The sequence below is a fragment of the Balaenoptera musculus genome, chromosome 4 (assembly GCF_009873245.2).
Source record: "Balaenoptera musculus isolate JJ_BM4_2016_0621 chromosome 4, mBalMus1.pri.v3, whole genome shotgun sequence".
Classification (NCBI taxonomy): domain Eukaryota; kingdom Metazoa; phylum Chordata; class Mammalia; order Artiodactyla; family Balaenopteridae; genus Balaenoptera; species Balaenoptera musculus.
The window spans coordinates 88,858,461-88,874,091 of record NC_045788.1 but is presented as its reverse complement, the minus strand read 5'-3'; the positions used below and the strand labels follow the sequence as shown (position 1 = coordinate 88,874,091).

Genomic DNA, 15,631 nt, shown 5'->3' with positions numbered 1-15,631 from the left:
AGTCTGAAAGCCTACATTTTCCTATTCTTATGTAGAAAATTAAATTATTTTCAGAATCAGCAGGACCACACCATCTAAGACTAAAGGTGAAAATTACACAGTTGGAAGGTTTGAAACTTGTTTTGGACTGATGTCAAATCATGCCCAATGGCTTTGAGGGGATACAATAGCCAGAAGAAAAAGAAACAGTAAAAAAGTTGTTATATTACAAACCACTTGTTCTTGAAACCAAGATTATGTAAACTGTACCTGATTAGAAGTTCAAAGATCAGAAGTCATAAATGGAAAAGGAATCAGAAAAAGATCCACCTTGGGACTAGATGTATTCTTTCAGCCTTAAGAGTTAATGTTTTTCTAGTCCCTTAGTGAAGAGGAATTAGGTGTTATTGTCAGAATCCACTGACTTTTTAGAGGAGAAAACTACAGTGGCATTATTACCCCATCCCCAGGAGGAGGTACTGCTGTCCCTTCTTGGCACCATCAAGGTGCTCACATCAGAAGCCATGAAATGTATAGCATCTTTGGTATAGAAATTATGCCTCCTCTTTACAATAATCCTTCCTCATAAAACCCCATCCTTGTCTTTAAAAAAACTTCTCTTGTGATTAAAGTGTGAAAATATTTGTTGAAAAGTCAAACAAAAAATTCCAATGTGAACAATGTTCCATGTCAATTGTACATGTCCTGGGTCTGATCCATTTTCTTTATTTTGTAATTAACTGCCTAAATGCTTTAAGAAGCTTCTGGCTTCATTAAACAATCTGGAAACAGTAAGAATTTTTCCCAAAGAATTAGCTGTCAAATTATTCCTCTAATAATGTATTGTTTCCTGATGCTAGTGTTGAAATGCCAAGGCACTCTGAGAGATAACTTTTGGAAAATTTGAGCTCAAAGCTTTTAAATAGTATAAGATATTGTTTTTGGAACCAGCTGTTAAGCAGAGGACAAGGCCAGCAAGAAAAGGAGGACACAGTAACGGAGTTGCCAGTAACAACTCTGGGCCTCCTTTCTGACATCGGCACATTAATGTTGGCAAAAGGGTTCCCAGCAATTGCAGAACAGTAATTAGGCTGGATATTTTTTTCCAAAAGGAAAAAACCTCCATTTCTGTGTAAATTAAGAATTCCACATGTTAGAATGAGATGAGAAAAAATATAAATTAGAAAAATATAGAAAAGCTAATCTAAAGTAGGTTATCAAATGTTAAATTCTCTAACTGGTAAAAGAACTTTCAAAATTTCACCTCTAAGGAAAAAGAAAAAGAAGTTGTCTAAGCTGATGTGTTTACTTGGGTCTCAATACCTTAGTCTAAAGCTGCACTGTCCAATACGGTAGCTACTGGCCATGTGTCGCTATTGGGCACTAGTCCAAATTGATATGTGGTATATGTGTAAAACACACACTGGATTTCAAAGATTTAGAATGGAAAAAAAACAATGTAAAATGTCTCAATATTCTGCATACAGAAATTGAAATTATAATATTTTATATATACCAGATTAAATAAAAACATTATGGGGGGGAGGAGTCAAGATGGAGGTGTGGGAAGACACGGAGTTAGCATCTCCCCACAACTAGGGTGCCTTCCGGCCACTGGTAGGAGACCCTCATGTCCAAGGAGACCCAGAGTGAACCGGTAGGACACAGGGGGACTTGGGGGGGAGGAGAAGTGGAGGCCAGACAAGATCGGTGCCCCTGAGGCCAGGGAGATCAGGAGAGGCAGGTGGGAGGGACTCTCCAGGAAGAGCAGGAGAGGAGCAGAGGGCGATCGCCTGACCCACTCAGGCCAGGGAGCCTGCTGAGCTCCCAAGCCGGTACCCCCCACCAAGGCCCCATCCAGGCCACGTGGGGTCCTAGGGGCATAGGAGGGAGGCTGGGGAGATCAGGAGAGGCAGGTGGGAGGGGCCTTCCCAGACCCCAGACCAGAGAAGCAGGAGAGGAGGGCATTTACTCCACCCACTCGAGCCCAGGAAGCCTGCTGAGCTCCCAGGTGAGGTCCCCTGCCCTCTGAGACCAGGGGTGGGAGGCACGCCTGGGCCCCTACTGTTCCTTGAGCCTAAGCCACACCCCCCACAGTCCCCAGGGCCTTTTCCAGCCCTGTGGGTCCTGAGTATTGGCTCCGCCCACCACCCAAACCTCACCCTTGCTTAGGCCCTGCTCTCCACAGCCAAGGCCTTCCCCGCCCCCCCCTTTTTCTTTCTTCTTTTCCCTCCTCCTCTTTTTTATTACTGTGGTACTGATGTACCTTCCGGTTGCTGACTCATCTATATTTTTATTTTTACATTCTTTCTATTTTACATTCTTTCTATATCTCTTAGCTTCCTAATCTAATTTTATTTTTTACTTTGTTATTGTTCTCTCTATTTTTTTTTTTTTTTGGCCACCCCACATGGCTCCTGTGGTGGGAGCTCTGAGTCCAAACCACTGGACTAACAGAGAACCTCAGACCCAGGGAATATTCATTGGAGTGAGGTCTCACAAAGTTCTTTATCTCAGCACCAAGATCCAGCTCTACCAAATAGCCTACAAACTCCAGTGCTGGAAGCCTCAGGCCAAACAACCAATAAAACAGGAACACAATCCCACTCATAAAAAAAAAAAAGAAATGAGACAGCAAAGCAAGAAGCAAGGTAAAAACCTATAAGACCAAATAAATGAAGAGGAAATACGCGATCTACCTGAAAAAGAATTCAGAGTAATGACAGTAAAGGTGATCCAGAATCTCGGAAATAGAATGGAAGCACGGATTGAGAAAAATACAAGAAATGTTTAACAAAGATCTAGAAGAACTAAAGAACAAAAAAACAAAGATGAATAACATAGTGAACTGAAATGAAAAATACACTAGAAGGAATCAATAACAGAATAACTGAGGCAGAACGAATAAGTGAGCTGGACGACAAAATGGTGGAAATAACTGCCAAGGAGCAGAATAAAGAAAAAAAATGAAATGAATTGCAGACAATCTCAGAGACCTCAGGGACAACACTAAACGCACCAACATTCAAATTATAGGGGTCCCAGAAGAAAAGAGAAAAAGAAAGGGTCTGAGAAAATACTTGAAGAGATTATAGTGGAAAACTTCCCTAACATGGGAAAAGAAATAGTCACCCAAGTCTGGGAAGCACAGAAAGTCCCATACAGGATAAACCCTAGGAAAAACACACCAAGACACATATTAATCAAACTAACAAAATTTAAATTCAAAGAAAAAGTATTAAAAGCAGCAAGGGAAAAACAAAAAATAACATACAAAGGAATCCCCATAAGGTTATCAGGTGATTTTTCAGTGGAAATTCTGCAAGCCAGAAGGGAGTGGCAGGATATTCTTGAAGTGATGAAAGAGAAAAGCCTACAACCAAGATTACACTACCTAGCAAGAGTCTCATTCAGATTCGATGGAGAAGTCAAAAGCTTTTCAGACAAGCAAAAGCTAAGAGAATTCAGCACCACCAAACCAGCTTTACAACAAATGCTAAAGAACCTTCTCTAAGTGGAAAACACAAGAGAAGAAAAAGACCCACAAAAACAAACCCAAAACAATTAAGAAAATGGTAACAGGGACATACATATTGATAATAACCTTGAATGTAAATGGATTAAATGCCCCAAGCAAAAGACACAGACTGCTCAATGGATACAACAACAAGACCCATATATATGCTCTCTATAAAAGACCCACTTCACACCTAGGGACACATACAGACTGAAAGTGAAGGGATGGAAAAAGATATTCCATGCAAACGCAAATCAAAAGAAAGCTGGTGTAGCAATACTTGTATCAGATAAAATAGACTTTAAAATAAAGACTGCTACAAGAGATACAGAGGGACACCACACATTGATCAAAGGATCAATGAAAGAAGAAGATATAACAATTATAAATGTTTATGCACCCAACAGAGGAGCACCTCAATACATAAGGCAAATGCTGACAACCATTAAAGGAGAAATTGACAGTAACACAATAATAGTGGGGGACTTTAACACCCCACTTACACCAATGGACAGATCATCCAAACAGAAAATAAATACGGAAACACAAGCTTTAAATGATACAATAGACCAGATACATCTAATTGATATTTATAGAACATTCCACCCCAAAGTGGCAGAATACACTTTCTTCTCTAGTGCACATGGAACATTCTCCAGGATAGATCATGTTTTGGGTCACAAATCAAGCCTCGGAATATTTAAGAAAATTGAAATCATATCAAGCACCTTTTCTGATCACAATGCTATGAGACTGGAAATCAATTACAGGAAAAAAACTGTAAAAAACACAAATACATGGAGGCTAAACAGTGTGCTACTAAATAACCAAGAGATCACCGAAGAAATCAAAGAAGAAATTAAAAAATACATAGAAACAAATACAATGAAAACACGACAACCCAAAACCTATGGGACGCAGCAAAAGCAGTTCTAAGAGGGAAGTTTATGGCAATTCAATCTCAAGAAACAACAAAAATATCAAATACACAATCCAACCCTGCACTTAAAACAAATACAGAAAGAAGAACAAAGAAAACCAAAAGTCAGTAGAAGGAAAGGAATCATAAAGATGAGAGCAGAAATAAATGAAACAGAAACAAAGAAAACAATAGCAAAGATCAATAAAACTAAAAGCTGGTTCTTTGAGAAGATAAACAAACTTGATAAACCCTTAGCCAGACTCATCAAGAAAAAAAGGGAGAGGAATGCAAATCAATAAAATTAGAAATGAAAAAGGAGAAATCACAACTGACACTGGAGAAATACAAAGGATTATAAGAGACTACTACAAACAACTATATGCCAATAAAATGGACAACCACAAAGAAATGGACAAATTCTTGGAAAGGTACAAATTTCCAAGACTGAACCAGGAAGAATTAGAAAATATGAACAGACCAACCACAAGTAATGAAATTGAAACTGTGATTAAAAATCTTCCAACAAACAAAAGTCCAGGACAAGATGGCTTCACAGGCGAATTCTATCAAACATTTAGAGAAGAGCTAACACCCATCCTTCTCAAACTCTTCCAAAAAATTGTGGAGGAAGGAACACTCCCAAACTCATTCTACGAGACCACCATCACCCTGATACCAAAGCCAGACAAAGATATCACACAAAAAGAAAATTATACATCAATATCACTGATGAACATAGATGCAAAAATCCTCAACAATATACTAGCAAACAGAATCCAACAGCACATTAAAAGGATCATACACCATGATCAAGTGGGACTTATCCCAGGGATGCAAGGATTCTTCAATATACGCAAATCAATCAATGTGATACACCATATTAACAAATTGAAGAATGAAAACCATAGGATCATCTCAATAGATGCAGAAAAAACTTTGCCAAATTCAACACCCATTTATGATGAAAACTCTCCAGAAAATAGGCATAGAAGGAAACTACCTCAACATAATAAAGGCCATATATGACAAACCCACAGCTAGCATTATACTCAATGGTGAAAAATGGAAAGCATTTCCACTAGGATCAGGAAAAAGACAAGAATGTCCACTCTTGCCACTCTTATTCAACACAGTTTTGGAAGTGCTTAGCCACGGCTATCAGAGAAGAAAAAGAAATAAAAGGAATACAAATTGGAAAAGAAGAAGTAAAACTGTCACTATTTGCTGATGACATGACACTATACATAGAAAATCATAAAGATGCCACCAGAGAGCTACTTGAACTAATCAATGAATTTCATAAGGTTGCAGGACACAAAATTAATGCACAGAAATCTCTGGCATTCTTGTACACCAACAACGAAAACTCAGAAAAAGAAATTAAGGAAACACTCCCATTTACCACTGCAACAAAAATAATAAAATACCAAGGAATAAACCTGCCTAAGGAGGTGAAAGACCTGTACTCAGAAAACTATAAGACACTGATGAAAGAAATCAAAGATGACATAAACAGATGGAGAAATATACCATGTTCTTGGATTGGAAGAATCAATATTGTGAAAATGACTATACTACCCATAGCAATCTACAGATTCAGTGCAATCCCTATCAAATTACCAATGGCATTTTTTACAGAACTAGAACAAAAAAATCTTACAATTCATATGGAAACACAAAAGACCCCAAATAGCCAAAGCAATCTTGGGAAAGAAAAACAGAGTTGGAGGAAGCAGGCTCCCCGACTTCAAACTATACCACAAAGCTACAGTAATCAAGACATTATGGTACTGGCACAAAAACAGAAATATAGATCAATGGTACAGGATAGAATGCCCAGAGATAAACCCACGCACATATGGGCACCTAATTTATGACAAAGGAGGCAAGAACATACAATGGAGAAAAAGACAGCCTCTTCAATAAGTGGTGTTGGGAAAACTGGACAGCTACATGTAAAAGAATGAAATTAGAACACTACCTAACACCATACAGAAAAATAAACTCCAAATGGATTAAAGACTTAAATGTGAGACCAGACACTATAAAACTTTTAGAGGAAAAAACATTAAAAAAACACTCTTTGACATAAACCACAACAAGATCTTTTTTGACCCATCTCCTAGATTAACAGAAATTTTAAAAAATAAACAAATAGGACTTAATGAAACTTAAAAGCTTTTGCACAGCAAAGGAAACCATAAACAAGACAAAAAGACAACCCTCAGAATGGGAGAAAATATTGGCAACTGAAACAACAGACAAAGGATTAATCTCCAAAATATACAAACAGCTCATGGAGATCAATATCAAAAAAACCAAACAATCCAGTTAAAATATGGGTGGAAGACCTAAACAGACATTTCACCAAGGAAGACATACAGATGGCCAAGAGGCACATGAAAAGATGCTCAACATCACTAATTATTAGAGAAATGCAAATCAAACCTACAATGAGGTATCACCTCACACAGGTCAAAATGGCCATTATCAAAAATGCTAGAAACAATAAATGCTGGAAAGGGTGTGGTGAAAAGGGAACCCTCCTACACTGTTGGTGGGAATGTAAATTTGATACAATCACTATGGAAAACAGTATGGAGGTTCCTTAAAAAACTAAAAAAAAGAAACAAACTAAAAACGGAACTACCATATAACCCAGCAATACCACTACTGAGCATATACCCTGAGAAAACCATAATTTAAAAGGAGGCATGCACCACAATGTTCATTGCAGCACTATATACAATAGCCAGGACATGGAACCAACCAAAATGTCCATCGACAGATGAATGGATAAAGAAGATGTCGCACATATATACAATGGAATATTACTCAGCAATAAAAAGAAATGAAATTGAGTTATTTGTAGTGAGGTGGATGGACCTAGAGACTGCCATACAGAGAGAAGTAAGTCAGAAAGAGAAAAACGAATACCATATGCTAATGCATATATATGGAATCTTAAAAAAAAAAAAAATGGTACTGATGAACCTAGAGGTAGACATAGAGAATGGACTTGATGACACGGGGTGGGAAGGTGAAGCTGGGGCAAAGTGAGAGTGGCATCGACATATATACACTACCAAATGTAAAATAGCTGGCTGGTGGGAAGCAGCAGCATAGCACAGAGAGAACGGCTCGGTGCTTTGTGGGGACCTACAGTGATGGGATAGGGAGGATGGGAGGGAGGCTCAAGTGGGAGGGGATATGCGGACATGTGTATGCATATGGCTGACTCGCTTCATTGTGCAACAGAAACTAACCCGGTATTGTGAAGAAATTATTCTCCAATGAAGATCTATTAAAAAATTATTAAATTAATTTCATCTGTTTCTTTTTACTTTTCTTAATGTAGCTCCTAATAAATTTACGATGACATATGTGGTTCATATTTTGGCTATCACTATATTTCTTTCTTTTTTTTAAATTTTATTTTATATATTTTTTTAAACAGCAGGTTCTTATTAGTCATCCATTTTACACACATCAGTGTATACATGTCAATCACAATCTCCCAATTCATCCCACCACCACCCCCCAGCCCCACCACTTTCCCCCCTTGGTGTCCATACGTCTTTTCTCTACTTCTGTGTCTCAATTTCTGCTCTGCAAACCGGTTCATCTATACCACTTTCTACATTCCACATATATGTGTTAATATACGATATCTGTTTTTCCTTTTCTGAGTTACTTTACTCGGTATGACAGTCTCTAGATCCATCCACGTCTCTACAAATGACCCAATTTCGTTCCTTTTTATGGCTGAGTAATATTCTGTTGTATATATTACCACATCTTCTTTATCCATTCGTCTGTCGATGGGCATTTAGGTTGCTTCCATGATCTGGCTTTGTAAATAGTGCTGCAATGAACACTGGGGTACATGTGTCTTTTTGAATTACGGTTTTCTCTGGGTATATGCCCAGTAGTGGAATTGCTGGGTCATATGGTAATTCTATTTTTAGTTTTTTAAGGAACCTCCATACTGTTCTCCATAGTGGCTGCATCAATTTACATTCCCATCAACAGTGCAAGAGGGTTCCCTTTTCTCCACACCCTCTCCAGCATTTGCTGCTTGTAGATTTTCTAATGATACCCATTCTGATTGGTGTGAGATGACACCTCAGTGTAGTTTTGATTTGCATTTCTCTAACAGTTAGTGATGTTGAGCAGCTTTTCATGTGCTTCTTGGCCATCTGTATGTCTTCTTTGGAGAAATGTCTATTTAGGTCTTCTGCCCATTTTTGAATTGGTTGTTTGTTTTTTTAATATTGAGCTGCATGAGCTGTTTATATATTTTGGAGATTAATCCTTTGTCAGTTGATTCGTTTGCAAATGTTTTCTCCCATTCTGAGGGTTGTCTTTTCGTCTTGTTTATGGTTTCCTTTGCTGTGCAAAAGCTTTGAAGTTTCATTAGGTCCCGTTTATTTTTGTTTTTATTTCCATTACTCTAGGAGATGGATCAAAAAATATCTCGCTGTGATTTATATCAAAGAGTGTTCTTCCTATGTTTTCCTCTAAGAGTTTTATAGTGTCCGGTCTTACATTTAGGTCTCTAATCCATTTTGAGTTTATTTTTGTGTATGGTGTTAGGGAATGTTCTCATTTCATTCTTTTATATGTAGCTGTCCAGTTTTCCCAGTACCACTTATTGAAGAGACCGTCTTTTCTCCATTGTATATCCTTGCCTCCTTTATCATAGATTTGTTGACCATAGGTCCGTGGGTTTCTCTCTGGGCTTTCTATCCTGTTGCATTGATCTATATTTCTGTTTTTGTGCCAGTACCATATTGCCTAGATTACTGTAGCTTTGTAGTATAGTCTGAAGTCAGGGAGTCTGATTCCTCCAGCACCGTTTTTTTCCCTCAGGATTGCTTTGGCTACGTGGGGTCCTCTGTGTCTCCATACAAATTTTCAGATTTTCTATTCTACTTCTGTAAAAAATGCCATTGGTATGTTGATAGGGATTGCATTGAATCTGTAGATTGCTTTGGGTAGTATAGTCATTTTCACAATATTGATTCTTCCAATCCAAGAACATGGTATATCTCTCCATCTGTTGGTATCATCTTTAATTTCTTTCATCAGTGTCTTACAGTTTTCTGCATACAGGTTTTTGTCTCCTTAGGTAGGTTTATTCCTAGGTATTTTATTCTTTTTGTTGCAATGGTAAATGGGGGTGTTTCCTTAATTTCTTTTTCAGATTTTTCATCATTAGTGTATAGGAATGCAAGAGATTTCTGTGCATTAATTTTGTATCTGGAAACTTTACCAAATTCAATGATTAGCTCTAGTAGTTTTCTGGTGGCATCTTAAGGATTCTCTATGTATAGTATCATGTCATCTGCAAACAGTGACAGTTTTACTTCTTCTTTTCCAATTTGGATTCCTTTTATTTCTTTTTCTTCTCTGACTGCCGTGGCTAGGACTTCCAAAACTATGCTGAATAATAGTGGTGAGAGTGGACATCCTTGTCTTGTTCCTGATCTTAGAGGAAATGCTTTCAGTTTTTCACCATTGAGAATGATGTTTGCTGTGGGTTTGTCATATCTGGCCTTTATTATGTTGAGGTAGGTTCCCTCTATGCCCACTTTCTGGAGAGTTTTTATCATAAATGGGTGTTGAATTTTGTCAAAAGCTTTTTCTGCATCTATTGAGATGATCATATGGTTTTTCTTCTTCAATTTCTTAATATGGTGTATCACATTGATTGCTTTACATATATTGAAGAATCCTTGCAACCCCGGGATAAATACCACTTGATCATGGTGTATGATCCTTTTAATGTGCTGTTGGATTCTGTTTGCTAGTATTTTGTTGAGGATTTTTGCATCTGTATTCATCAGTGATATTGGTCTGTAATTTTCTTTTTTTGTAGTATCTTTGTCTGGTTTTGGTATCAGGGAGATGGTAGCCTCATAGAATGAGTTTGGAAGTTATCCTTCCTCTGCAATTTTTTGGAAGATTTTGAGAAGGATGGGTGTTAGCTCTTCTCTAAATGTTTGACAGAATTCACCTGTGAAGCCATCTGGTCCTGGACTTCTGTTTGTTGGAAGATTTTTAATGACAGTTTCAATTTCATTACTTCTGATTGCTGTTCATATTTTCTATTTCTTCCTGGTTCAGTCTTGGAAGGTTATACCTTTCTAAGAATTTGTCCATTTCTTCCAGGTTGTCCATTTTATTGGCATAGAGTTGCTTGTAGTAGTCTCTTAGGATGCTTTGTATTTCTGCCGTGTCTGTTGTAACTTCTCCTTTTTCATTTCTAATTTTATTGATTTGAGTCCTCTCCCTCTTTTTCTTGATCAGTCTGACTAATGGTTTATCAATTTTATCTTCTCAAAGAACCAGCTTTTAGTTTTATTGATCTTTGCTATTGTTTTCTTTGTTTCTATTTCATTTATTTCTGCTCTGATCTTTATGATTTCTTTCCTTCTACTAACTTTGGGTTTTGTTTGTTTTTCTTTCTCTAATTCCTTTAGGTTAACATTAGATTGTTTATCTGAGATTTTTCTTGTTTCTTGAGGTAGGCTTGTATAGCTATAAACTTCCCTCTTAGAACTGCTTTTGCTGCATCCCATACGTTTTGGATCGTCGTGTTTTCATTGTCATTTGCCTCTAGGTATTTTTTGATTTCCTCTTTGATTTCTTCAGTGATCTCTTGCTTATTTAGTAACATATTGTTTAGCCTTCATGTGTTTGTGTTTTTTACGTTTTTCTCCCTGTAACTGATTTCTAATCTCATAGCATTGTGGTCAGACAAGATGCTTGATATGATTTCAATTTTCTTAAATTTACTGAGGCTTGATTTGTGACCCAAGATATGATCTATTCTGGAGAATGTTCCGTGCACACTTGAGAAGAAAGTATAATCTGCTGTTCTTGGATGGAATGTCCTATAAACAATTAAATCTATCTGGTCTATTGTGTCATTTAAAGCTTTTGTTTCCTTATTAATTTTCTGTTTGGATGATCTGTCCATTGGTGTAAGTGAGGTGTTGAAGTCCCCCATTATTTTTGTGTTACCGGCGATTTCCAGTTTTAGAGCTGTTAGTAGTTGCCTTATGTATTGAGGTGCTCCTATGTTGGGTGCATATATATTTATAATTGTTATATCTTCTCCTTGGATTGATCCCTTGATCATTATGTAATGTCCTTCCTTGTCTCTTGTAACATTCTTTATTTTAAAGTCTATTTTATCTGATATGAGTATTGCTATTCCAGCTTTCTTTTGATTTCCATTTGCATGGAATATTTTTTCCATCCCCTCACTTTCAGTCTGTATGTGTCCCTAGGTCTGAAGTGGGTCTCTTGTAGACAGCACATACATGGGTCTTGTTTTTGTATCCATTCAGCAAGCCTGTGTCTTTTGGTTGGAGCATTTAATCCATTCACGTTTAAGGTAATTTTCGATATGTATGTTCCTATGACCATTTTCTTAATTGTTTTGGGTTTGTTTTTGTAGGTCCTTTTCTTCTCTTGTGTTTCCCACTTAAAGAAGTTCTTTTAGCATTTGTTATAGAGCTGGTTTGGTGGTGCTGAATTCTCTTAGCTTTTGCTTGTCTGTAAAGCTTTTGATTTCTCCATCGAATCTGAATGAGATCCTTGTCAGGTAGATTAACCTTGGTTGCAGGTTCTTCCCTTTCATAACTTTAAGTATATCATGCCACTCCCTCTGTCTTGTAGAGTTTCTGCTGAGAAATCAGCTGTTAACCTTATGGGAGTTCTCTTGTATGTTATTTGTCATTTTTCCCTTGCTGCTTTCAATAATTTTTCTTTGTCTTTAATTTTTGCCAATTTAATTACTGTGCTTCTCGGCATGTTTCTCCTTGGGCTTATCCTGTATGGGACTCTCTGCGCTTCCTGGACTTGGGTGGCTATTTCCTTTCCCATGTTAGGGAAGTTTTCGACTATAATCTCTTCAAATATTTTCTCGGGTCCTTTCTCTCTCTCTTCTCCTAAGAGGTCTCTTAGGCTTTCTTCATTTCTTTTCTTTCTTTTTTCTTTATTGTGTTCTGCAGCAGTGAATTCCCCCATTCTGTCTTCCAAGTCACTTATCCGTTCCTCTGCCTCAGTTACTCTGTTATTGATTCCTTCTAGTGTATTTTTCATTTCAGTTATTGTGTTGTTCATCTCTGTTTGTTTGTTTTTTAATTCTTCTAGATCTTTTTTAAACATTTCTTGCATCTTCTCGATCTTTGCCTCCACTCTTTTTCCGAGGTCCTAGATCATCTTCACCATCATTATTCTGAATTCTCTTTCTGGAAGATTGCCTATCTCTGTTTCATTTAGTTGTTTTCTGGGGTTTTATCTTGTTCCTTCATCTGGTACATAGTCCTCTGCCTTTTCATCTTGTCTATCTTTCTGTGAATGTGGTTTTTGTTCCACAGGCTGCAGGACTGTAGTTCTTTTTGCTTCTGCTGTCTGCCCTCTGGTGGATGAGGCTATCTGTCTTTCACTATATTTCTATTGCACCACAATGGTTCACGAAATGAATCAGGCTAGATTAAATTCCTTTAAAATCCCTTCTAGCTCTAAAGGGAACCCTCTTGCACTGTTGCTGGGAATGTAATTTGATACAGCCACTATGGAGGTTCCTGAAAAAACTAAAAATAGAACTACCATACGCCCCAGCAATCCCACTATTGGGCATATACCCTGAGAAAACCATAATTCAAAAAGAGACATGTACCACAATGTTCATTGCAGCACTATTTACAGTAGCCAGGACATGGAAGCAACCTAAGTGTCCATCAGCAGATGAATGGATAAAGAAGATGTGGCACATCTATACAATGGAATATTACTCAGCCATAAAAAGAAACAAAATTGAGTTATTTGTCGTGAGGTGGATGGACCTAGAGTCTGTCATACAGAGTGAAGTAAGTCAGAAAGAGAAAAACAAATACCATATGCTAACACATATATATGGAATCTAAAACAAACAAACAAAAAAAAATGATTCTGATGAACCTAGGGCCAGGGCAGGAATAAAGACACAGATGTAGAGAATGGACTTGAGGACATGGGGAGGGGGGAGGGTAAGCTGGGACGAAGTGAGAGAGTAGCATTGACATATATACACTACCAAATGTAAAATACATAGCTAGTGGGAAGCAGCTGCATAGCACAGGGAGATCAGCTCAGTGCTTTGTGACCACCTAGAGGGGTGGGATAGAGAGGGTGGGAGGGAGACACAAGAGGGAGGGGATATGGGGATGTATGTATACATACAGCTGATTCACTTTGTTACACAGCAGAAACTAACACAACACTGTAAAGCAATTATACTCCAATAAAGATGTTAAGAAAATAAATCCCGTCTAGCTCTAGCACGCTGACACTAAGAGACTATAGGCTCAAGCTAATAAGTTTTAAATTCAAAGTTACTTTAGAGAAATCCAGGGTTAATTACTATTTCATATTTCTCCACAGTTTTTCACCCATGCCCCCTACTGTTTTCTCAATTCTGTTTCCTATGGATCCCCAATAGCCAAGAAAAATGAATGTCCATTTATTTATTTATAAACTGCAAGTATACAGTTCATAGGGCCATTCTGAATTGTCATTCAGTCATATTCCTCTGAATCACCTGTGGAACATATGAGAAATATTGATTCCTAGGCTTGATATCTGGAGATTCTGACTCAGTACATTTGGGATGTGATAGGATCCTATACTTCTCAAGAAGCTACCTACGTCACTCAGAGGCTCAGCCAGGTTTGCGAATCAGTTGTCTAGCCTAACTTACTTCATCTGTAACTGGGGTAAAATTAATTGTTCTAGAGACAAGGCCTGGTGGCCCCCGACCTGGAACGAGGATGTAGAGCTCCTAACTCAAGCTCACTGCCATTGTTGACACCTGTTCTGAGAAACACTCATATTACTCACTCTTCAAGAGCTCCAGCCATCAGTATATCTTCCTTGTCAGTTTTAACATCCAACTCAGGTTCTCCACTAAGCAGAAGCTTCAAGTTATAAATAACCAGCAAAGTACCTAGTGGAAAAATAGATATTTGACTCGTCAATATTTAACTATACTATGTGTTAGTTATGGTGCTATTATCTCACCTATGGAATTAAGCCTGCTATAGACCAAATTTCTTTTTGTACTTCAGTAAATAATATGCTTGGATAAGTTCCAAGATATACGTCTTATAGCAAATTCCACTCTCTGCCAAAGAGTGTTGAGTTTCTACAGTATAGCACTTCTCTTTACTATTCAATTCATTATGTCTTTCAATGTGGATTCTTAAACTTTGAACTCTTTTCATAATTTGCATTACAAAAACTGTTAGAAGCCTGAACCAAATTTGTATTATAGGCAAAGCTCTCACTGGCAGAACTGAAATCAATGCACATAAGAACAAAGATGAATTTTCAACATTTGTATAAATATGAAGTACTGCTTTTAGACTCTGAAACAGGTGTTGGTAAACTTTTTCTGTAAAGGGCCAGATAATAAATACTTCAGGCTTTGCAGGCCTCTCACATCTACTCACAACTCAATTCCACAGCTGTAGCATGAAAGCTGCCATAGGGAATACACAAATGAATGATGTGGCTATTTCCAATAAAAATTTATTAACAAAAACAGCTATGGGGCCGATATGACCTGCAGGCGCTAGAGTTTGCTGACCCCTGCTCTAAAGCACAGTAAACAAAAAAATCAAAATTCTTTATGAAGTTGATTGTAATATAAAGACAAACACCATTGTCAGAGAAATTTTAAGAACAACCAATTACAGTTTTTTTGGTAATACTAAAACAGAAGGAAGAACAGCAGAGTGACTAAGAATTTGGACTTGGACTTGGGAGCCTAAATACTTGGGTCTACATCCTGGATCAACCATTTACTAGCACAATGACCTCAGGTAAGTTTCCTAACCTCTCTGAACCTAAGTTTTCTAATCTATATGATGGAGCTCATGAGGTACCTAAAACACTGAGTTGTTTAGAGGATTAAATGAGTTAATTTTTATAAAGCATTTAGAAAAGTATTCAGGAAACAGTACATCTTTCATTTATATGAGTACTTCACAATTAGAAGGCAACAAAGAGATTACATTAACTGTCCATAAAGTATGCCACATATGTTAATGAAATGAATATTTATTTAATTGCCACTATTTTTCCGCTGTGAGAAAGGGAAAAGGATGACATAAAACGTCACTTTTAAACAAAATGCCACAGGTTAGAGAAGAAATTTT

General features: G+C 37.5%; 1 protein-coding gene across 1 annotated transcript in view; it reads right to left on the bottom strand.

The window, feature by feature from the left end:
• The window catches only part of MORC1 (MORC family CW-type zinc finger 1), a 239,008-nt gene that overhangs the window by 148,478 nt on the left and 74,899 nt on the right, over positions 1-15,631 (bottom strand). The window contains 1 exon segment of the mRNA XM_036849689.1: positions 14,313-14,418. Coding sequence (XP_036705584.1) covers positions 14,313-14,418 — 106 coding nt within the window.